Source organism: Balaenoptera acutorostrata, chromosome 15 (assembly GCF_949987535.1).
Source record: "Balaenoptera acutorostrata chromosome 15, mBalAcu1.1, whole genome shotgun sequence".
Classification (NCBI taxonomy): domain Eukaryota; kingdom Metazoa; phylum Chordata; class Mammalia; order Artiodactyla; family Balaenopteridae; genus Balaenoptera; species Balaenoptera acutorostrata.
This window is the reverse complement of record NC_080078.1, coordinates 65572773-65595771: the sequence shown is the minus strand read 5'-3', so window position 1 is coordinate 65595771 and position 22999 is coordinate 65572773. Positions and strand designations below refer to the sequence as shown.

The 22999-nt window shown below is 46.5% G+C and overlaps 2 protein-coding genes across 9 annotated transcripts in view; one reads left to right on the top strand and one right to left on the bottom strand.

Moving 5' to 3' along the window:
• The window catches only part of GSS (glutathione synthetase), a 51132-nt gene that overhangs the window by 16005 nt on the left and 12128 nt on the right, over positions 1-22999 (top strand). For 3 of the 6 annotated variants that reach the window (XM_007193242.3, XM_007193243.3, XM_007193244.3), the window contains 11 exons: positions 1819-1964; positions 5252-5327; positions 5628-5767; positions 6468-6584; positions 10680-10760; positions 10858-10935; positions 12439-12505; positions 15168-15362; positions 15849-15930; positions 17418-17607; positions 18502-19059. In XM_007193242.3, coding sequence (XP_007193304.1) covers positions 1819-1964; positions 5252-5327; positions 5628-5767; positions 6468-6584; positions 10680-10760; positions 10858-10935; positions 12439-12505; positions 15168-15362; positions 15849-15930; positions 17418-17607; positions 18502-18625 — 1296 coding nt within the window. In that variant the 3' untranslated portion in view covers positions 18626-19059. Of the gene's footprint in view, positions 1-1818; positions 1965-5251; positions 5328-5627; positions 5768-6467; positions 6585-10679; positions 10761-10857; positions 10936-12438; positions 12506-15167; positions 15363-15848; positions 15931-17417; positions 17608-18501; positions 19060-22999 lie in introns of those variants that run through there. The other 3 variants (XR_009005331.1, XM_057528622.1, XM_057528623.1) reach the window with 2 other exon arrangements.
• Positions 19521-22999, bottom strand: part of ACSS2 (acyl-CoA synthetase short chain family member 2) — a 47602-nt gene continuing 44123 nt past the window's right edge. For 2 of the 3 annotated variants that reach the window (XM_007193240.2, XM_007193241.2), the window contains 4 exons: positions 21706-21774; positions 21203-21379; positions 20545-20619; positions 19521-20402 (listed from right to left, as the gene is read on the bottom strand). In XM_007193240.2, coding sequence (XP_007193302.2) covers positions 20275-20402; positions 20545-20619; positions 21203-21379; positions 21706-21774 — 449 coding nt within the window. In that variant the 3' untranslated portion in view covers positions 19521-20274. The remainder of the gene's footprint in view (positions 20403-20544; positions 20620-21202; positions 21380-21705; positions 21775-22999) is intronic. The other variant, XM_057528621.1, reaches the window with a different exon arrangement.

Sequence of the window (22999 nt, the reverse complement as noted above, 5' to 3'; positions counted from 1 at the left end):
TTACTCAGCCATAAAAAGAAATGAAATTGAGTTATTTGTAATGAGGTGGATGGACTTAGAGTCTGTCATACAGAGTGAAGTAAGTCAAAAAGAGAAAAACAAATACCGTATGCTAACACATATATATGGAATCTAAAAAAAAAAAAGGTTCAGAAGAACCTAGGGGCAGGACAGGAATAAAGACTCAGATATAGAGAATGGACTTGAGGACACAGGGAGTGGGAAGGGTAAGCTGGGACGAAGTGAGAGAGTGGCATGGACATATATACACTACCAAATGTAAAATAGGTAGCTAGTGGGAAGCAGCCACATAGCACAGGGAGATCAGCTCCGTGCTTTGTGTCCACCTAGAGGGGTGGGACAGGGAGGGTGGGAGGGAGACGCAAGAAGGAGGAGATATGGGGATATACGTATATGTATAGCTGATTCACTTTGTTATACAGCAGAAACTAGCACACCATTGTAAAGCAATTATACTCCAATAAAGATGTTAAAAAAATAAGATAAAATAAAAAGAATGAGAGTGCTCTATTTGAATGTATTTGGAAATGTCTCTGAAATATTTATAAAGCTAAGGACAGAACAATGTATGTATTATATGCTTGTGTGTGTGTAAAAGAGAGAGAAAATATGTATGTATACATATACATTAGTCTAGAAGGATATGTGAGACACTAGTATACCATTTGCTTCTGGGGAGGAGAACTGGGTCATTGGGGCTAGGGTGGGAGTGAGATGTACTTTTCACTATGTATCCTTGTGTTTTTTTTAAATTTATATCATGTGTTTGGATTATCCATTCAAAATAATAATTTTTTAAAAAATAAATATATAAATGCCAAGTTCTAACACCCTTAACTCATACTACTATGATGACAAGCATATTAACTCAGAGGTTAGACTCAGGAATGCTTCATAATATAAGCACAAAGTCATAATATAAGTCACAAAGTCATCTTACCTTCTCTTACCCAAGTTCTAGTTCATTTGTTGTTGGAAATCTCAGAATGCATTATCCCCTTCTAAAAATAGTATTCTGGATGGTATTTGGGTTTCCTGGCTCTGCCAAAGTCCAGAGAACTCAGAATGCAGCTGAACTGCAGGCCTGGCAACCTGGGTCACCATCTCCAATACTGGGGGGAAACCACTCCTGGCTTCTTCTCCGGAGACCAGAGTCCACTTCTGCTGCAGCCCTACCTGCAGGACTCTCCCTCTCCCCCAACCAGAAGGCAAGGGGACTGGGCTTGGATATGAACTGGCTAAGAGTATGTGTGTGTGTGTGTGTGCGTGTGTGTGTGTGTGTGTGTGTGTGTGTGTGTGTGTGTGTATGGTGGTTGTTGTTTAGTAACATTCATGGTTCAAATCCCAGTGTCACTTATTAGCTTTATATAATTTTGGACATGTTACTTAACCTCTCTGAGACTTAGTTCCCTTATCTATTTATTAGGTTTAGATAATAATAGTATCTTTCTCATAGGGTTAAATGATGAATCCATGTAAAGTATTTAAAACAGTGCTGAGAACACAGTCAGTGCTCAATAATTTTTTGGTTTATTTGTCTTCTAGACTTTGTAATATTTTATCTCTTTACATTAAAAAAAAAAAAAGATCAGAAGCAAAATGGCCAAAAACAAAGTCTGCAAGTTCTCTTTATACCCATTCCTCATCCTGTTCTCCCTCCCTTCCCAGAGGTAACCACTATTCTGTAGTTTGTGTGTCCTCAATAAATGTAGGGCACACTTTCCATGGGGTTATGTTTGCAGGAAGACAACCCATTCACAGGTGTTCTACCCATGCCCACTCTCTCTCCTCGATCAGGTGGTGAGCTATGCCCCATTCACACTCTTCCCCTCACTGGTCACGAGTGCCCTGCTGGAGCAGGCCTATGCTGTGCAAATGGACTTCAACCTGCTGGTGGATGCTGTCAGCCAGAACGCTGCCTTTCTGGAGCAAACTCTCTCCAGGTACAGGGCAGTGGGGCTTCGGGGACTGTGAGGTGCTAGAACCAAGGGATTGGAAGACTGGGGAGTCATGAGCTATTACTCAGGCAGGTGACTCGGTGGGGTGGGGGACAGGTACTCCCCAGGAGAAACAAAAATTTGTAGAATAGAGGTTAGGAAACCTGACTTCTAACCCTGGCTCTACCACTTATGTATATGGCCTCAAGCAAGTTCCTCTCTTTCTCTGGGCCTCAATTTCTTCATCTGTAAAATGGGAGGTTGGCCTAAATCTAAGGTAACTTCCAACATTGACATTCTGTGATTCTCTGACCCATGACCCCCCTGCTTTGAAGACTGAAATTTCCATTTGTAATTAGGGAGAGTCAACCTAGTTTTAGAGAAAACAGAGGGCAGGAGGGGTTATTGGGTTTAAAGTCAGATTTCCTACTTCTCTTAAGCAGTGACCCTTTCTTGTCACTTCAGGCCTCTTATCTCTGGGTGGGACGGGGTGCAGACTGGGCCACACCCAGTTCACGAGGATACAGAACCCCTGAAATGGCTCACTCTATCCCCCTCTCTCTGTCTCTTCTCCCTTGATCTTTTTTCCCCTTGAGGCCCTGGGGCAAGGGAAATTTCTTTTTTTTTTTTAAATATGTTTATTTATTTATTTATTTATTTATTTTGGCTGCATTGGGTCTTCATTGCTGTGTATAGGCTTTCTCAAGTTGCAGCAAGTGGGTGCTATTCTTCGTTCTGCTGCGCGGGCTTCTCGTTACGGTGGCTTCTCTTGTTGCACAGCTCGGGCTCTAGCCACACGGACTTCAGTAGTTATGGAACGTGGGCTCAGTAGTTGTGGCTCGTGGGCTCTAGAGCGTAGGCTCAGTAGTTGTGGCGCACAGGCTTAGTTGCTCCGTGGCATGTGGGATCTTCCTGGACCAGGGCTCGAACCCGTGTCCCCTGCACTGGCAGGCGGATTCTTTTTTTTTTTTTTTTTCTCAAACATCTTTATTGAAGTATAATTGCCTTACAATAGTGTGTTAGCATCTGCTTTATAACAAAGTGACTCAGTTATACATATACAATATGTTCCCATTTCTCTTCCCTCTTGCATCTCCCTCCCTCCCACCCTCCCCATCCCACCCCTCTAGGTGGTCACAAAGCACCGAGCTGGCAGGCGGATTCTTAACCACTGCGCCACCAGGGAAGCCCGGGAAATTTCTTTATTTTATAATTAAATTAGAATTAAATATGTGTGTGTGTGTGTGTGTGTGTGTGTGTGTGTGTGTGTGTGTGTGTATGGTTGCCTGTCTCATTAATTTTTCAAAAGAAAAGAACTATTTTGTTAAACAAAAAATCTTTCTTTTTTTTTAATATTTATTTATTTGGCTGCCCTGGGTCTTAGTTGCAGCATGCGGGATCCAGTTCCCCAACCAGGGATCGAACCCGGGCCCCCTTCACTGGGAGCTCGGAGTCTCGACCGCTGGCCCACCAGCAAAGTCCCCACAAAATCTTTTAAAAATGTGCACATTGGTGTGAGGGTGAAAACGAGAAGGATTCATAATGGTAAGAAGTTTGGAAACCATTGACTTGGAGCTAAAAACCCACTGAGTCCTGAATGTACAAACCTTTCCACCACCTTTTCCTCAGATCTTTCTCGGGATGGGCCCGGCTTTTGTACCTGTGATTCTAGATTGTGGGAAATATGAGCAGCCTGATTTATGACCTTTATCCTAAAGCTGCAGTTATGTGTGAGACCTTCCCTGCAGCCCATCTCTGCAACCCCTGTCTTCCCTATTACCCTCTCCTCTGAAATACACACAAACCCTAGCTTGTAAGGGAGAAAAGGCCCAGGGTCACATGAGCTAGAATAGCAGCCTCGGAGAGTCCCAGCTTAGGGACTCTCTTCTTCACCAAGGGCTGCGAAACCCCATGAGAGCTGGCTGGGGAGAGAGGAACTTCAGGGCAGGCCTGAGCTACATGGGCTCAATGGGGTCCCTGTAACAAGGTGAGCCTGAGAGTTAGGCTTGAGCAGGCATGCAGAGACCACCCTGAATCTTGAGAGGCAACAAGTTAGTTACCTGTGGGTGTTTCTTCCTAAGGCTCCAGAAGACCATACTGGCTGGGTCCTACTTCATGTCACATGTCACAGTAGCACACTGGGCCATGATGATGAGGTAGCAGAGATATGGTCCCCATCCTCATGTGGTTTATAGTCAAATAGGAGAGAATACTAGTCATCACACAAATAAAATGGAAAATTACAACTGGAATCAGTGCTATAAAGGAGAGGTCCACAGTGCTATGAGAGTGCACACCAGGGGGATCTGACCCAGATAGGGAAGGCTTCCTTGAGGAATTCACATCATATAAGGACGGGTTGAAGAAAAAATTAGGATATTTAGCTTGAGTCAGAAAAACCTTTTGGGGGCTTCCCTGGTGGCGCAGTGGTTGAGAATCTGCCTGCTAATGCAGGGGACACGGGTTCGAGCCCTGGTCTGGGAAGATCCCACATGCCACGGAGCAGCTGGGCCCGTGAGCCACAATTGCTGAGCCTGCGCGTCTGGAGCCTGTGCCCCGCGACGGGAGGGGCCGCGATAGAGAAAGGCCCGCGCACCGCGATGAAGAGCGGTCCCCGCACCGCGATGAAGAGTGGCCCCCGCTTGCCGCAACTGGAGAAAGCCCTCGCACGAACCGAAGACCCAACACAGCCAAAAATAAATAAATAAATAAATAAATAAATAAAATCAAGTAAAACTTTAAAAAAAAAAAAAAAAAAGAAAAACCTTTTGGGGCACAGGTCATAACTGGTGTCTTCTAATCTCTGAGTGCTGCCATGGAAGAGGTGGAAAAGACTTGTCCTGGGAGGTCCCAGAACATAGGGGAAGCTACGGAGAGTTAATGTTAGGTCAACTAGAAAGCTTACCAACTACAGAATGGTCATATCGTATGCCAGTTTTGAATTCTTCTTGGGACCACACACTGTGTTCAATTCTGTACATGTAATATCTCATTTACTCTTCACTACAACTCTCTGTTATAAATATAATTATATTCCTCTTCATTTTACAGATGAGCAAACTGAAGTATAGAGGTGACATGATTGTCTGAGGTTGCCCAATAGTGAGTGGTAGAGCTGGGATTTGAACCCAAGTCATCTGGCTCTAAAGCTGGGTTCTAAACCACTGTTGTCTACAGGGTTGGTGTGGGTGTTCAATTTTGAGCCAGTAGACCCAGAGAGGATTCAGGAGACAATGGAAATCCTTGACCTTTAATGTTCGATGTAGCCTAGAAAATACTGTTTCCTCTTTCAGCACCATCAAAAGGGACAACTTTACTGCTCATCTCTTTGACATCCACAAGCAAGTCCTGAAAGAGGGCGTTGCCCAGGTAACCATTCCCCACTTCACCCAAGTCTGGGACCTGCCCCTCCCATCTCGTTCTCTTTTTTTTTTTTAACCAGAAGAATTTGGCCTACTCCCTGAGCTCATGGGAATCTGCCTCTCATTGGTCCCCACTGGGTTTATACATTAGTGGCCAATCCTGGAATGTCCCAAAGAATGATTCCACTAGGTTTGGGAGTGTTAGCTGGCACCTCTGCGTAGAGTTCATGGTACCTGTCTGCTCTGTGGCTAGGCCCTCAGAGTCAGCCCCTGGGCAAATGTCCTCAGCCTTCAGTTTTCCCCACAGACGGTGTTCCTGGGCCTGAATCGCTCAGACTACATGTTCCAGCGCAACGCAGATGGCTCTGCAGCCCTGAAACAGATTGAAATCAACACCATCTCTGCCAGCTTTGGGGGCCTAGCCTCCCGGACCCCTGCTGTGCATCGGTGGGTCCCTTGGGCAATCCTGGGCACACTAGTGAGATGTCAGCCTGATGAGCCTACAATCATAGGTGGGGGCAGGGATGTCCAATGCTGACTGTGCCTTCCTGGGCCTTGGGTCATGTGTTTCCACCTCGTAGCACAGTTTCCACCTGTAATTAGGTCTTGGTGTGTCAGAAAGAAGGGACCTCAGGGTTCATCTGGTCCTGCCCCTTCATTGTACAAGTTAGTATTCCAGGCAGAAGGAACACTATCTGTGAGGGTCCTGAGGTAAGAAAGAGGCCCGAAAGGAGGTCAGAATCCAAGGCAGACAGGGAACAGGGGCTTCCCTTCTGAGCGCTGGACCCTAGCAACATCCGTTTCTAGTCAGTAGTGATGCTCCAGGTTGCTGGGATTCCAAATGGTCTGTAGCTGGATTCCAGACAGTACCTGGGGCTCAGGGAAAGGGGTTTCAGTTCATTGGGAGGCTTGTGTGGAGTGGAAACACAGGGTCTCAGGGCTCCTCTGGGCATGTACACCAGGGGCCAGGCTTAGGGCAGCCCAACACATTCCAGCCTGAGGTGGATCCTACAAGAGCATGATGGTAGGATGCTTTTTAGTGCTCAGCTGACTCTCAAAGTGATGTTCCTATAAGTGTCTATGAATCACAGGCAGAAGGGTCTTCCAGGTCCATCCAGTTACTAAGTAGGCATCTCTCTTTCAACAGACATGTTCTCAATGTCCTGGGTAAGACCAAAGAAGCTGCCAAGATCCTCTCCAATAATCCCAGCAAGGGATTGGCCATGGGGATTGCCAAAGCCTGGGAACTCTACGGATCAGCCAAGTAAGGGGAAGAAAAAGTGTCAGCAGAATCCTGCTTTAGATTCAGCATTCATGGATGCAGCAACTTCTTTGCCTGACATCATTAGGAAATCATGAGAGAATTTTTCTTGAAATAGAAGCTTGTACTTTGAAGTACCAAAATTATTTTAATGGGGTTTTGGGCTTCCTTCTTAAGAGATGCTGATGATAATTTAATCTTTTCTCATTGGCTACAGGTGATCGTTATGACAGTCAGTGATTGCATCTTGATGTAATGCAGGGGTACTACCTAGAGTGAGAGAGGCATGTGAGGTTGTTTGCCTGCACTAATGGCCCCAGTTATTAGGCTTTATGCTCTTATTCTTTTTTTCATAGTTTTTCTGTCTGTTTTCCTACTAACAGCTCTTACTTCTTACTGCTGTCACTTTGCTTGAATTTAGAATCTCCACTGCCATCCTTATACCTCCTTTCTGATTTGTTGTAGTTTGGGAAAGCAAATGATCTGTTATATTTGTGTCTAATGAGTGTGAGGGCCTCTTTGATGAGTAAATGCATAAACTTTGATTTTATAGTATCTGTTTTAACTGTTCAGAGGCATTATTTTGCTTCCTTCCTATTTCTCAACCGTGCTCCAGATGTGTGAAGATGCTAGATGTTCCAGATATGACTTCCGGATAAGTGAGCGGCCACTGTACTAACAGTTATTGCTATGTTAATATAGCATTAATAGTTTACCCTTAATGAGCACCTACTAGTGCCACACTTTGTGCTAAGCTCTTCACATACAGGATCTCATTGAATCTCATTTCAAACACTCTGAGGTAGATATTATTCATCTCCCCCATTTTAAAGATGAGGAAACTGAGGTTCAGAGAAGTGAAGTGCATTGTTCAAGGTCAAGTGGTGAATTGGTGGTAGAGCCCAGAGTCCATCTCCCTCTAGAACCTGCATTCTTAATCACTTTATTGCCTCCAAGAGAGCCTCTCTGGGCTTGTTAAGCCTCACTAAGACTCAAGAAACCTCAGACTCTGAGCATTTGGAAGTCATCAGACAAATATTTTGTCAAGTAGAACTCTTGGCTAGGTTGTATTTTAAGAGTGAAGCCAGGAGATGGGTCAGCTAGGGAACTGCTGATAGACAAATGCTGCAGAGGGTTTCTCTAGCCAGGCTGTGAATAACATGGAGAGAAAAGACTTGTGTGCTCAGAATTAGGCACTGGTAGGTAGGAGCTGTGGGGTCCCTGAGCCAGGAGTGGATTCCCTCATTTTGAGAGTCAAATAGGCACTTCTGCTGACCCAAATATGACCTTTGCTAAAGTCTGTTCTTTTCCCTGAACATCAGTTTCCTTACTTGTAAAACGGGGGTAATAATAATACCTAAAAGGATGGTAGTAAGAATTAAATGAAATCATAGATTTGAAAAATGCTTTAAAAAATTCAGTGAGGGTGGTACTTTCAATAATAACAATAATGATAGTGATAATTACTACCATTTAAAGAGTTTTATTTTACAGAAGAGCAAACGGAGGGCTCAGAGAGGTTGAATAACTTGCCCAAAGTCACACAGCTAGTAAGTTTAGAATTCACGTTTATCTGCCCCTAAAGCCTGTGTTCTCTCTACTACACTGTTCTTCCAAAAGGAATGGTCCCATAGTATAGACTGAAAAACTGAGGTGCGAGCATTTGTAGAGCAGATGAATTTTCATCAATTATCTCATACTTTTTTAAAGAATTTTTAAAAATTAAGCCTGGAAAATGAATTATGATTTCAATTTAGACATTTATTCAAACTCTTTCAAAATATAGTGTCTGTGGTTAGAATGAGTAGGGATAAGAAAAGGGGATTCTTTTTTTTTTTTTTTTTTTTTTTTTTATATATATATATATTTTTTTTTTTTTTTAAATTATTTATTTATTTATTTTATTTATGGCTGTGTTGGGTCTTCGTTTCTGTGCTAGGGCTTTCTCTAGTTGTGGCAAGCGGGGGCCACTCTTCATTGCGGTGCGCGGGCCTCTCACTATCGTGTCCTCTCTTGTTGTGGAGCACAGGCTCCAGACGCGCAGGCTCAGTAATTGCAGCTCACGGGCCTAGTTGCTCCGCAGCATGTGGGATCTTCCCAGACCAGGGCTCGAACCCGTGTCCCCTGCATTGGCAGGCAGATTCTCAACCACTGCGCCACCAGGGAAGCCCCAAAGGGGATTCTTGATATAAAAGGTTGGGAACTATGATCTATTTAACACCCTTATCTTATACATGGGGAAATCAGGGCCCAAGGAAAGAAACTGACTTACCCAAGGGTATACCATAGATCACTGGCAAAGCCAGTACTGGGACTCCGGAGTCCTCATTCCCAGTCAGCATGCTACCACTACTTCACCTCCCTTAGCTGATAACTTTCCTAGACCTGCTGTCAAGAGACTGCTCAGAATTAAAGGCAGGAGGAGGTAGAATATGTTTTCCGAGTCTGAGTCCGATTATTTGGCAGGAGGCTTCATTAACCAGAGCATGCAGTTCCACTTTAACCTACAGCCTCTCCTCCACCTTTTCTTGGAGGTGGGCCAGCCCGGGCCAAGTGCCACCTCCCACTCATGAGCAAAGCAGATCAGGCTACAAAGTAAAGAGCCAGGTCATTGGCCCTCGGGACTCTCTCAGGGCAAGACAGCTTGTGAAAGCACCATTTCTAGGTCGTCTCTCAGATACCCAACTCAAAACCAAGACTGCTTAATGTCATGTCTGACCTCAAGAGATTTCAGGCAGGCCAGGAGAAGGGGCATACTAGGACCTGTGTTTTAGCTAAGTGGAAAGGAGTCAGGCAGAGTGTAGCCCAAGAGGTTCAGGTGAGGGAGGGAGAAGCAGAGATAGACAAGAGGCCAAGAATGGGAGGTCAGGAATCCACACTTAAAATCCTAAGCCAAGTCTGCCCACCCAAGAGCTCAGCAAGAAGCCTTGGGCACAGAGCAATACAGCTACAGCAAAAATGGAGTTTGGTACTGCTGAGCAGTGACACTAAGAGAGTCTGGTGGGGGCTTCCCTGGTGGCGCAGTGGTTGAGAATCTGCCTGCCAATGCAGGGGACACGGGTTCGAGCCCCGGTCTGGGAAGATCCCACATGCCGCGGAGCAACTGGGCCCGTGAGCCACAATTACTGAGCCTGCGCGTCTGGAGCCTGTGCTCCGCAACAAGAGAGGCCGCGATAGTGAGAGGCCCGCGCACCGCGATGAAGAGCGGCCCCCGCTTGCCACAACTAGAGAAAGCCCTCGCACAGAAACGAAGACCCAACACAGCCATAAATAAATAAATAAATAAATTTAAAAAAAAAAAAAAAAAGAGAGTCTGGTGGGAGACACCTGGACCTGTTCTTGACAACTGAAAACAGCTTGCTTGGTAGCCAAACAGACAATTCTTTGGCATTAGCATTTCCCTGAGTCCTCGAGCTCTTGCTCCTTTAAGAAACATGTGGATAAGCAGAAAGGAAGAGGCCAGGTAAGCCCCAGTGATCCCATTAATACTGTGGGACCAAACGTGGCCCTGTGTACCTCACAGAAATGTTGGGAGGCCCCAGGAGATAATGCCTTATTCATAGTTTTCTCTATAGTGTTTCTGTAGGATTCCGTTGAGGATTCCATTGAGCTATTCTTTTTTTTTTCTTTCTTTTTGAAAGAATCACACACTCTTTTATTATATGCTTCACAATCTAGCAATAGGGTCATTATCCCCTAACCCCCAGCATTGTTCTTTTACAAAATATTCTTCAGTACTCTCACCTCTTTATTCTTCCAGAAGAACTTGGAATCATTATGTTAAATTCTAAGAAAAAGTCCTCTTGGGTTTTTGAGATGGTTTTAAATCTAAATTTTAATTTGCACAGAAGATTGACATCATTACAATATTTCATCTACCTACTGGAGAAGGGGCAGAGACATGTCCATTTTTTCAAGTTTTCTATATTCAGGAAATAATGTGTTGTAGCCTCAGGTGTCTATGCCTGAGGCAGTCCTGAGTAGAGAGAATATCTACTCTTTCAGGGAAGCCGTGTTCTCATTCTCACTTCTGAGGGGGTGGGATGGAGGGAAGACAAGATTTGTAGCCACCTTGGGCCACCTGTGCTCTTTCCCCAGCGCTCGGGTGCTACTGATTGCTCAAGAGAAGGAAAGGAATATATTCGACCAGCGTGCTATAGAGAATGAGCTACTAGCCAGGTAAGTAAAGGAGGGGAGACCTCCAGATGTAGCTCCAGGACTGGGGAGAGCCACTCAGAACAGAGCATCCACTCTGAGCCTTGCCCATCTTTCCCAGGAATATCCATGTAATCCGGCGAAAGTTTGAAGATGTCTCTGAAAAGGGGTCTCTAGACCAGGACCGAAGACTGTTTATGTAAGTGTCCAGGGAGCATTCCCCAAGGATCCGATAGAGGGCTGATTTAGGAAACTCATCCTGCTGCCCACTTGCCCTAAATAATCCTTTCTTCTGGGAGATGTGATGGCTTGCTTCCTTCTCTCTGAACTTTAGGGTGAACTCTGAAAATATCCCACCATCCCAGGAAATTTTGGAGAAGCCAAGTTCTGCTTCTAACGGGTTGTATCAGAGCTATTGACATTCTGGATAACCTTGGTTTTCATATGCCTCTGGGCTCCCAAAAGTTTTCTTGTCCTTCTTGGCTGGTCAAGTCAGACCTGGGCAGTTGGGTTGGGCAGTCAAGGAGGAAGAGGAGTAGCCAGCTCATTCTTTGATTGGTCTGGGAGTTGCTCTCTGAGGTCTCATGCAAGACCTCAGAGGGCCTGGATTTGTGTTCCAAGCCAGGCCCTGTGCTTCCCTTCAGGGGCCACCACCAAGTGACTTCAGTATCACATATTTGGGTAGCATTGCTTACAGCACACATATTTAGACCTGGAAATGTGTGATTCTTAAAATTAAGAATCTCCTGGCGTTTCACAATACCTTACTATTTTCAAAGTGTGCTTTTATCTTAACAAAACAGTCATTAATTTACTTTCCAGACAAATCAAACGATATCAAATAAATCAAAGAAAAGGGGAAGAAGTTCAAAAAGACAGTATGTGGCTTAACTAGATTCATATTTTGCATCTCCCCACCCTCACCCCCCTACCATTTAAAAAAATCAGCTACTTTAAGCAGTGTAAATACAAGTGTGCTTTGCTAGCAATATGATTATATATAGCAATATGATTCTGCTGCTCAGTAATTTTGAGCCCACTTTTAAAAAATTTACCTAATTTAATTCTGGTTGCCTTCGGCCTTACTAGAATGACTCTAGATCTGGAATATTAGAAAGCATTCCCCACTGCATACCTCCATTTTTTTAGTGGAAGCATTGATGGTGTGGGTGTCTACTTTCATACTTCCAATGAATCCCTGTTCAGGCTACCCCTGTGGACTGACTTTCAAAGAAGCCAAATGCATTTTGATGCACCCTGAAATAGATTGAACCACTGAATACATCAGTGTTATTTTATTTTTATTTTTTATCTTTTATAAATTTATTTATTTTATTTTATTTATTTTTGGCTGTGTTGGGTCTTCGCTGCTGCACACGGGCTTTCTCTAGTTGGGGTGAGCGGGGGCTACTCTTCGTTGCGGTGCGGGGGCTTCTCATTGTGGTGGCTTCTCTTGTTGCGGAGCACGGGCTCTAGGCGCACGGGCTTCAGTAGTTGTGGCTCGCGGTCTCTAGAGTGCAGGCTCAGTAGTTGTGGCGCACAGGCTTAGTTGCTCCACAGCATGTGGGATCTTCCCGGACCAGCGCTTGAACCCACGTCCCCTGCATTGGCAGGCAGATTCTCAACCACTGCGCCACTAGGGAAGTCCCTGAACACATCAGTTTTAATTTAACACAACAGCTTTCTCCATCCTGTGTTCTAGGGACGGCCAGGAAGTTGCTGTGGTTTACTTCCGGGATGGCTACATGCCAAGTCATTACAGTCTACAGGTTGGTACTTTCTGTTAGACCATTCTTTGCCTCTGGGACCTACCATCGTTCTTCAGAGATTCAACTCAGGTGTCACAACAACCTAGGTTATTTCCTGAGCTCTGGCTTCAGTTCTTCCTCAGGGAACTTGCTGCTGGAACTTCCTACCCTCCCACAAGCTTTTTGCTGCCTCTCACTCTCTACACACAATCTTCTAGAATCTGAATCCTCAGGAAACCACAATGCATCAGCCATTCACACTGTTTGTAGGGATATGCTGGTAAATGTGTAACAATAATCTTTCTGTGGAGACAAGCCCCTATTTGTAGCATTTTCTGATTTCTAGGTTGTAACTACTCCCATCCTGGCCACTTTCAAAGCTACCCATCTTAACATCTCTGAACAGAGCTGGGAAGAGATGGGTCCAGTCAGCTCTCACCAGCCAATGCAAACCAGTGCCACTACACCACTGACCATTTCCTTCTTGCCAACTCTTACTTCTCTTTTATCTGCATCAGAAAGTTTTTATCTGCTGTCCATTCATGTTAACGACAGTAATGATAATATCACCTTAGCTTGCTACCCTACCAGCTAGTTTCAAAATTACATTCCACATCCACTATTTCATTTAATCCTTATAACCACTCTGTGAGGTGTGTAATTATCCCCATTATATAGATGGAGAAACTAAGGTTTGAGAGATGCAGGTGCTTATCTAAGGTCCCACAGAGAGTTCCCAAACTTTCTGACTCTCAGTCCAGTGGCTTTCCTAGTATATCATTCTCCTCCCCCTGCCCCTAATCCACAGCATGGAGAAGCTAAGAAGCCCTACTTTCAGTTGGGAGAGGGTAAAGGAGAAAATAAGTTAGAAAATACCATAAGCAGTAGTCTGGGGGTCATGAGCATTTGGCTTTGCCTCTGTGTGACCAGGGGCAGGTTCCTGACCCTTTCTGGGCTCAGTTTCTGTAAGGTGAGGGAACTACACTAGAAAATTGAGGGAGCTCCTTCCAGATTGATAATTCTTTGAATGTAAGATCCTCCCTAAGGCCCAGCTGTATAGGGATCTGCCTCTTGTCTCCTTTTCAACCTCATTGCATGCCATCCCTCCACCTCACTCCCACCTTGCAGCCACACAGGTTTGTCAATCCCACTGTCTATTGGGAAAATGGATCCTGGTTCCAGGACAAGGGGTTTGGGGAAAGGGCCAAAGAAAACATTATTAACAAGGAGGGAAATTAGTGCATAAGGAGGAGAACATTTTTAGGGAACTGAGAAACTCAGACCAGTTTTAGACATGGAGGTGAATCTGCTAGGCTTAGTGAATTGCTAGGTGACCATGAGCAAGGTCCTGCTCAGCTCTGAGTTTTGCTTTCCCTACTTTCCACAATGGGGTACTTTTCTGGGTTTTTCTCTGATATTCAGGGTACCTTTAACTCTACCCAGAACATTAGCCTAGTTGTTAGGTGGCTGGGGTTATTGGTGAAGACCAGGCAGAGATGCTGCAGGTGGACTGACTACATCAAAGAAAGGACAGCATGCGTGGGGGGTGAGAGTGGGATGGGGGTGGTGGTGTTGTTCCTCAGGCCATAGCCCCAATCCTGCTATGGGCAGTTTGATGTGGTCTGGAGTCAAGGACAGACTGTCCCTCTAGTGCCTGAGAATGGGGACTAGAGCTGGGAGGCATGATCCTCTACTGTTTCCCTGCCTCTCACACCCTAAACTCCTGGCCCACCAGACTATTCATCCTGCGATTACTCACCTGCAGACCTTTGCTCATATTATCCTGTTAACCTTAATACCTCTTCCCTGTTGAGTCTCACCTGTCAGACTCTACCTGTCCACTCAATTTCACCTCATTAAACAACAACAAATATTTATTGAGCACCTACAAAGCTTCAGGCACTGTGTTAGGCACTAGGGATACAACAGGAAATGAGACAGATGAGGGTCCTTATGGAGCTCACAGTTTGGTCAGGGAGATGGTCATCAGAAAGTAAACAAAAGTAGAAAAAATGGTTTTTTCTAGCTGGGGGAAACACTTTGAAACAACAGGGTGAAAACAGAGAATTATGGGGAAACCCACATTAAATAGGGTGGTTTGAGAAGATGACTTTGAGCCAAGATTTAAGGATGAGAGGGATCCAGCCATCCATTAGAAAAGCCAAAATGACAAGATTTCCAGGCAGAGGGAAATGCAGCAAATGCAAAGGCCCTGAGGTGGAAATGACATTTGTGTTTGAGGATTGACAAACCTGTGTGGCTACAAGGTGGGAGTGAGGTGGAGGGATGGCATGGAATGAGGTTGAAAAGGAGACAAGAGGCAGATCCTTACAGGATCTTATAGGCCGTGGTAAGAAGTTTGTATTTTATTTGTAGTACAGTAGGAAGCTGAGCTCATAAACAAGTGTCCCACCCGTTTCAAACCTCTTCATCAATTGTTCTACACCTTTTCACCTTTTGTCATTTTCCCTTTTAATTATAGTCATGTGTCATTGTGCTAGACCATAAGCTCCATAAGGGCAAGAATCCTGCATAATAGGAGGGGCCATACCTGCCTCACAAGGATGTTGCAATGACCCTGGGAGATAATGAATGTGAGGATACCTGGCACCTGATAGATGCTCATTAAAGGTCAGCCAAAGTAAAATAAAGTAGAATTCCATTTGGTTTCTTCTCTCTGCAGAACTGGGAAGCACGGCTGCTGCTGGAGAGGTCATGTGCTGTCAAGTGCCCGGACGTTGCCACGCAGCTGGCTGGGACTAAGAAGGTGCAACAGGAGCTGAGCAGATCAGGCATGCTGGAGGTGTTGCTCCCCGGCCAGCCTGAGGCCGTGGCCCGCCTCCGTGCCACCTTTGCTGGCCTCTACTCACTGGACATGGTGCGTGGGCAGCCCGCTTCTCCCACCACAGGCCCCCTAGGTATCAGGGACCCAGAGCCCAATGTGTTGCGGAGGCTGGAACTGGCACTGGGCTGGACTTGGGTCAGTGATGCTCTGAGAAAACCCCTAGAGCCCTGGGAACCCCTAGGGCTGGAATCCACTGTAAGCTCCCACAGCAAAGGTGGAGATGGGGACGGTAACCAGGAGAAGGGGCTGAGGTAGACAGCAAGAATTGAGGAATATCTGTACCCGTTTTCCAGACCTCTTGCTGCTCCTGAACTGTTGCCCAAGAAAGCTTGTTGTCACTGTACTCACTGCTACAGGGGGCTTGCTGGGGTCATATCCAGATAGTAGCATCCAGCCTAACGGGGCTTATGGCTCTTACTCCTGCTCTTCCTCTGATGCTGCTCTACACAACCAGCAGGACCTTGGCTCCTGCCTCTTTGGCCCAAGACTGCTAGTGACTGCTTTCTTGCCTCCTGCCAGGGTGAAGAAGGGGACCAGGCTATCACTGAGGCCATTGCTGCCCCTAACTGCTTCGTGCTAAAGCCCCAGAGAGAGGGTGGAGGTAGGTGGTTCCCCCTTTGCAGGGCTGCTCAGTGAAAGGGGGCCAGCAGGCTGTCACCAGTGCTGATCTGCACTTGCTATGGGCACGGTCCCATGCTCTGGGGGATACAAGAGGAACTGACACATGTCCCCACCTTGGACAGTGTCCCAGGAGACCCTGTGGTCAAGTGCAGTGGAGCACGAGGGAATGTGTGAGGCGAACGTGATAACCAGTACACTACAGAAATGCCCGTGCACAAGGGAATGTGATTAACCAGCACTGGAGGGTTTGGGCAAGTGTAGTCTGAGGTGCCTGTGGGTGAATTGTGGGGAAGCAGGATGGGGGCATATCAGGAGGTTGGATATCTTCCTGGTTAGTTTGAACTCCTTGAGGGCAGGGATCATGTCTGCCTCATGTCTGTCTCCTGACCCAGAGGAGACGGTTTTTGATCTTGGCCTTAAGGGTTAGGTAGGAGTTTCCCAGGTGGAAAAGGGAGAAGAGTATTCCATACAGAAGAAGCAACCTCAGGCATACGCACTGGTCCGTGAAAGTGTGGTATGTTTGGAGATTAATGAGTAACTGGTCAGGTTGGAGTGCAGTGTGGGAGGTGAGAGAAGGCAGGGATTTGGGTTGGAAAAGATGGTTTGGGACCTGATTATAAAGGACGTTGAATATATGTAGGAAATTGGATTTTATCCTAAGGGTAGTGGGAAGCCATTAGAAAGTTTTAAGGAGGGAAGGGACACATGATTGATCTAGGATCCGTGTTTCAGCCATGGTAGAGCGTGTCCTGGAATGTGGGGAGACACTGGTGGCAGAGAGACCATAGAGGAGACTGGTATAGTTGTCCAGAGAGCAATGTAGAAGGCTGGGCTAGGGCTTATGACAGTGTGGAGTACAAACTGAAGAGACATGTCCAAGTTCATGACAGGTAATGGAGAGGGAGGAGTTAAATGACTCAAGAATGACTTCACTTGATTGAGGGTAGGAAGGTCCAGGAGAAGCAGAGTCAGGCAGAAGTAATGAGTTCTGTTTGGACATGTTGAGTTTATTTTGGGAGCCCATGGGATATCTGTGATGTCTAGAGCAGGGAGCTTTAGTTAGAGATTTGGGAGTAAACAAGTTATAGGATATAGATGAAGCCTTGGAAGAGATCTCCCTGAAAAAAAAGTATATACATGGAGGAGAGAACAAGGGTGAAGGACTGATTCCTTGGAAACCCCAATATTTAAGAGGGGCAGGAGCCAGTCAGGAAGGCTGAGAAGGAACAGCCATAAAGAGGTAAGAAGAGAACCAGGGCAGGGTGGTGTGGTGGAAGGTGTGTTTGCTTGTATAAGAGCTCTCCTGTTAAGGTGACATTTCCTCCTTGGAAGCCAGGCCTGCCCTGGGTTCACTGAGCTGGTGTCAGGAACGGAGGTTCCTGACTTGCCCACATGGCCCTAGAAGTGGGAGCACAGGGTGGAGAAGGTGGGGAGATGGTCCAGGGTGACTGCTTGGTGGAATTGCAGGTAACAACCTATATGGGGAGGAGATGGTACAGGCCCTGGAGCGGCTGAAGGACAGTGAGGAGAGAGCCTCCTATATCCTCATGGAGAAGATAGAACCTGAACCTTTTGAGAATTGTCTACTGCGACCTGGCAGCCCTGCCCGAGTGGCCCAATGCATTTCAGAGCTGGGCATCTTCGGGGTCTATGTCAGGTGAGCCAAGCAGTGTGTTTCCTTATCTAGTAAATAAGGCCAAGGATCCAAGATCTGCCCACCTCACAAGGCTATCAAATGAAGCCCAGATGAGAAGTGCTTTGAAACTATAAAGGAAATTCCAAGTAGTATCAAGATGGGTGAGAAAATAACCCTGGACTAGGAAACCCCAGGGAAGAAAAGAATTTGGGTCCAGTCCCAGGCCACTGGGGATTCTGGGAAAAGGTGGGATGGGCCAGCTAGAGGATACTCAGTGTCTTTGAAAAGCTGACTGGCCCCTGGGTTTGGATTTGAGCACTAAAGAATCACGAAGAGGAAGACTGGGGAATTTGTAAGGAACAGTTCCTGGTCCCTCATACCACTTCCTGCAAAATACTCACGCCACGGTCAGCACAAGGAAGGAATTCCAGATCCTACCATGCTCCCCACCAGAGCCTGCCTTCTCTATAATCTTCCCCTCCAACCACTCCCCTTACAGCATCTCTGCCGGCAAGTTCCTCCCCAGCCCCCCACCCCACCCCCACCACAGCCATCTTGAGAGAGAGGTAGGGAAGGAAATTTACAGCTACAGAACATGAAATGTGAGCCTGGCATCATGCTAAGTGCTGTTCCTGCTTTATTCAATCCTTGTGACCATCTTGCAAAGTGAGAGGTATTATCCCTATTTTAAACTGAGGAAATTGATATTTAGAAAGGCTGAGTAACTTGCTCAAAGACACAGAGCTAATAATATCCAAGCTAGGATGCAAACCCAAATCTGATTCAAAAATCCTAGCACTTTCTCAGGTGTAGTCAGTCACCCATGTACAGCTCAGCTGAGACCAGTGAAGGTCTTGGGTTTGAGGGCTGAGTCCAGGTGATGGAGTTGTGTGTCTCCTGCTCCCATTTCTATAGGCAGGGAAAGACACTTGTGATGAACAAGCACGTGGGACATCTGCTTCGAACCAAAGCCATCGAGCATGCTGATGGTGGTGTGGCAGCAGGAGTGGCAGTCCTAGACAACCCATACCCTGTGTGAGGACACAGCGAGGCCTGCCCAGACTTTACTTGAAAGACCTTCTATCCTTTGTACTTATCATTCCTCTCCTAGCCCTCCTGAGGGGCTGCCTTCCCCTTACCTTGGGAAGGTTGATCTCTTCTACAGATTTCCAGGGTCTTCATGGAAGGGTCAATGCTGGGTACCTTCCCCACAGCTTTCCCATCTGAGAACCAGAAAAGCTGTTTCCCTTAGGTGCGATCTAGAGGCCCGTAAATCCTCAGGGTGTGGGTACAGCTGAAAAGAAGCTGATCTGAGGTAAGGGACCATAACACTGCCACCCTCCTGTTAGCCCATTGTCAGCCTTTCCAGCAAGTTCCAGTGTCTGACTTGGGATAGGACTGAGGGGTAGGAGGAAAAGGGTAGAGGGGCACAGCCTTTTCCCACCTCTGCCTTAAATAAAACTACTTTGCTGATTCTGTGATTCCTTGGTTTGTACATTTAGGGGAGGGAGAAGCTATAATCCAAGTCGGCCCACTTCAGGTAGATTGGAGCAGGGGAAGTAACTTGGCTGTAATCAGAGTCTCCCTAGCTCCTGACCCTATGGATAGGACCCTGAAATTTCAATCCTTAGTCACTCACTAATGCTCCCACAGGATCATAGGGAAGAGAGAAGGTCTCTAGCAGGAGCCCAGGAGGGAAGGCAACCATGATGGGACATCACAGTTGTAATCTTGCTTCATTTGCTTTCCTGATTAGCTCAGAAGCTTGTCAAAAGGCCTGGAAGCCCTGCCTAGCTCTGCCTAAACCAAAAGTTCTAGAAGGTGAATATTGGGGTATTCCGGAGGAAAACCACTCCCCTTCCCATCCCCCACACAAGTCAGAACAGCTAGCAAGTACACAGCCTGTAAGATAACCAAGAAAGCAAGTCACCACCTTCTTGAGGTCACAGACTTTATTCCTACAACCACAGGGCTTGAGTACAACAGGCAAGAAAAGAGAGCTTCGTCTGAGAATGTCTCTCATGGGCAAGACTCTGTTCAGGGGAGGGTGGGAAAAGAGGACAAGAAAATCAAGCTCCTCTGGTCCTAGGAACATAACACATTTACTCCTGCTAAGACACAAATGATCTGAAAACCCTCTGGAAACTGAGCCTGCCTGCACAGCCTCTGGAACAAATGGCAGACAAGCCATCTAGCACAAAAGGGAATTCAGACCCATAACAGAAGCAGCAAAGTGTTTAAAAAAATAATAATCAATTGTTCCAGGACTCACAAACAGGCATTTCTAAGGGCAAGTGCATGCCCAAAATAAGTACTGGTGCTTCCTGAGAGAGCTGACATAGCATTACAGAGTTGCTTCCCTGCTTCAGTCTATGCCCTCACTTGCCCACTGAACACTTAACTTGGGTTTGGGATATGACCTTCAGGTCCCTGTCCTGGGCGCTAATGGCTCTTTGCAGTCTAGGGGCACAGTAGCCTGAGGCTGACCTGGGCCCTGTCCCATCTGCCTGGCAGTCGCAGGAAGTTGCCTGCACCCAGAGGCAAAGCTCGTCCTCAGTTCCAGACGGCTCGTCGGGGAGGTGGTGTGGATCAGCACAGGCCCTGAGTACTCCTGGATGGGGGCAGGGAGGGTGGGCAAAACTTCGGAAAGCCAAGCAGGGGGAATCCTGGTAACGGGCAGGGTCCTGTTCACTGGATGGTCAGGCAACGGTGGCTGAAGAGCTGGGTGATGACGGATGGGTCAGCCACAGTGGACATGTCCCCCAGGTCGTGGTCATTCTGAGCGATCTTCCGAAGCACCCGCCTCATGATTTTCCCTGGGGGACCACAGGCTTCTGGTTACCTGGTGACAGCACTGACCCATTCCAGCCCTGCCAAAAGCTTCCATACACACACACACTCCACCACCACTGGGCCTTGGCCAATCCAGTCCCAATCCCTCAAGGCCTCTGAACATACCTGAGCGGGTTTTAGGCAAGCTGGGTGCATTCTGGATGTAATCCGGTGTGGCAATGGGGCCAATCTTTTCTCTAACTGTAACCAACAAATCATTATGCATTTTTTTAGTACCCTTAGCCAGGCTGCCCAAAACCAAGGCAGAGATGGCTTTGTTTCCACCCTATTTCCTCTTCAAGGTTTTGCCCACAATCATTCTCAGGCTCATTTCTGTCTTCCTCTCTTTTAACACGTTGTCTCTTTATGCTCTCATTTTATATTAATTCACCTTCATGGAACTCAAGCTCTAGAATCAGCCTGCTAGAGTTGAAATTCCACTTTACTAGCAGTATGGCCTTGGACAAGAGATTTAACTTTTCTGAGCCTCAATTTCTTCATCTTTAAAGTGAGAGCAACAATAGGATCTATTTCATGGAGGTGATTATAGAGATTAAATAGATTAATGCATTTAAAGCACTTAGCTCAGTGGTGGCACAGAGAAAGAATTCTATAAATGTCAATCATTATTAACCTAGTAGAGACTGGGTGGGAAGAGGGTAGTTAGCCCCTAAGGCCCCCTGGGGTCTGTTTGTGGTTTGAGAAGCAGCTCACTATAGCCCTTCCCCAGCAACCTGGGCCATCAGGACAGACCTGGCAATCCCTGCCCAGGGAAGCTCCTTACTCTGCTTCTTGAGCTCCTCAGTGAGGATGGAGCTGAAGGTATGGCCATCGCACAGGGTGACAAAACAGTAGAGGCATTCGCCCTTCACAGGATGAGGGTGGCCAACCACGGCTGCCTCTGCGACAGCCTCATGTTCCACAAGTGCTGACTCTACCTCTGCCGTGCTCAGCAGGTGTCCTTGTCAAGGGAAAGGAAGTGCCATGAGAGAGATCCCAGTCCCTGTTCCATCTGTCCCAATAAGGCGGTCCTGGTCTGGTCAAATGGGAAAGGCCTTTCATTCATTCCTCATAGGACATACTTCAGTTGTCCCACCATCCTGGTTCCACTCCTCCGGGTACATTTCAATGTTTATCACTCTTCTTCCAAAACCTGGGTCCAGAACTGAATGCTGTACTCCAGGCATGGTCTGGCCAAAGGATATCCTGGCTCTCTCAGAAGGATTTGTCTGGGAGTTGCTGGGAAAGAAGGGTAAATAAGAAGGGAAAATGGTCCCTGGCCCTTACCAGATACATTCAGCATGTCATCAATCCTGCCAGTGATCCAGTAATAGCCATCCTGATCCCGCCGGCAGCCTGGGAAGAGAAGAAATGTGCAACATAGTAAGTACCCCACAGTAGGATACAAGATCCACGTTACCAAACTGTTACACCCACAGCAGTAGCTCCTAACAAGTCTTCCTGCTTCTGCTCTTGCCTGCTGTGGTAGCAGGCTCCAAGATGGCCACACTGATCTCTACCTCCTGGTATTCATACCCCTGCGTAGTCCTCTTTCTCAGTGTACTAGGGTTTGTCTTGTGATCAGTCGAATTTGGCAGAAATGATAGGATGTCATTTCTGAGATTAGATTATAGAAGACTGTGGCTTCTGTGTTGGTTGCATTCTCTCAGATTACTTGCTCTGGGGGAAGCCAGCTGTCATGAGTAGCCCTATGGAAAGGTCCATGTGGCAAAGAACTGAAGGTTCCTGCCAAAAGCCACTTGAGTGAGCTTGGACGTGTGTCTTCCAGGCTCAGTCAAACCTTCAGATGACTACAGCCCCCACCACAGGTTGACTGCAACCCACGAGAAACTCTGAATGACAACCACCAGCTAAGCCACTCACAGATTCCTGGTCCTCAGAAACTGTATGAGATAATATAATATTTGTTGTTTTAAGCTGCCACGTTTGGGGGTAATTTGTTCCGTGGCAATAGATAACTAACGTACTGACGTGAAGTCTATTCTCCATAAAACAAGCAAAGTTATTTTCTAAATAATAAATAAATTCTTATCACTTCTCTGCTTAAAACCCCTGATGGTCTCCCACTGTACACTGGATAAAATCCAAACTCCTCACCATGGCTCACGAGGCCCTATCTTATCTCCTTCTCCAACTTGATATAAAATTCTTCCCCTTGCTCACTACATTCCAGCTACACAGCTTCAGTCTGTTCCTCAGACATTCTAAGCTTGTGTCTCGCTGGTACAGAACATTCATTCTTACTCCAGATTTTCCCATGCCTGCCTCCTCCTCACCCTTCAGGTCTCTGGTCAAATGTCACTTCAGAGAAACCTCTCACCATCCCATCTATGGTGGCCATCCCTGCAGTATTTATTTGCTGAATTTATTGCCTGTCTCCCCTTACTAGAATGTAAGCCCCATGAGAGCTGTACTGTGCTTAGATAAGTACATGGACATAGTAGGTGGTCAATAAATATTTATGGAAGAATGGATTGGTGGGTGGACACATGGGCAAACACAGGCTCCAGACATGAGGATACACATGACATAGTAATACATACTGCCATATGCCCCATCT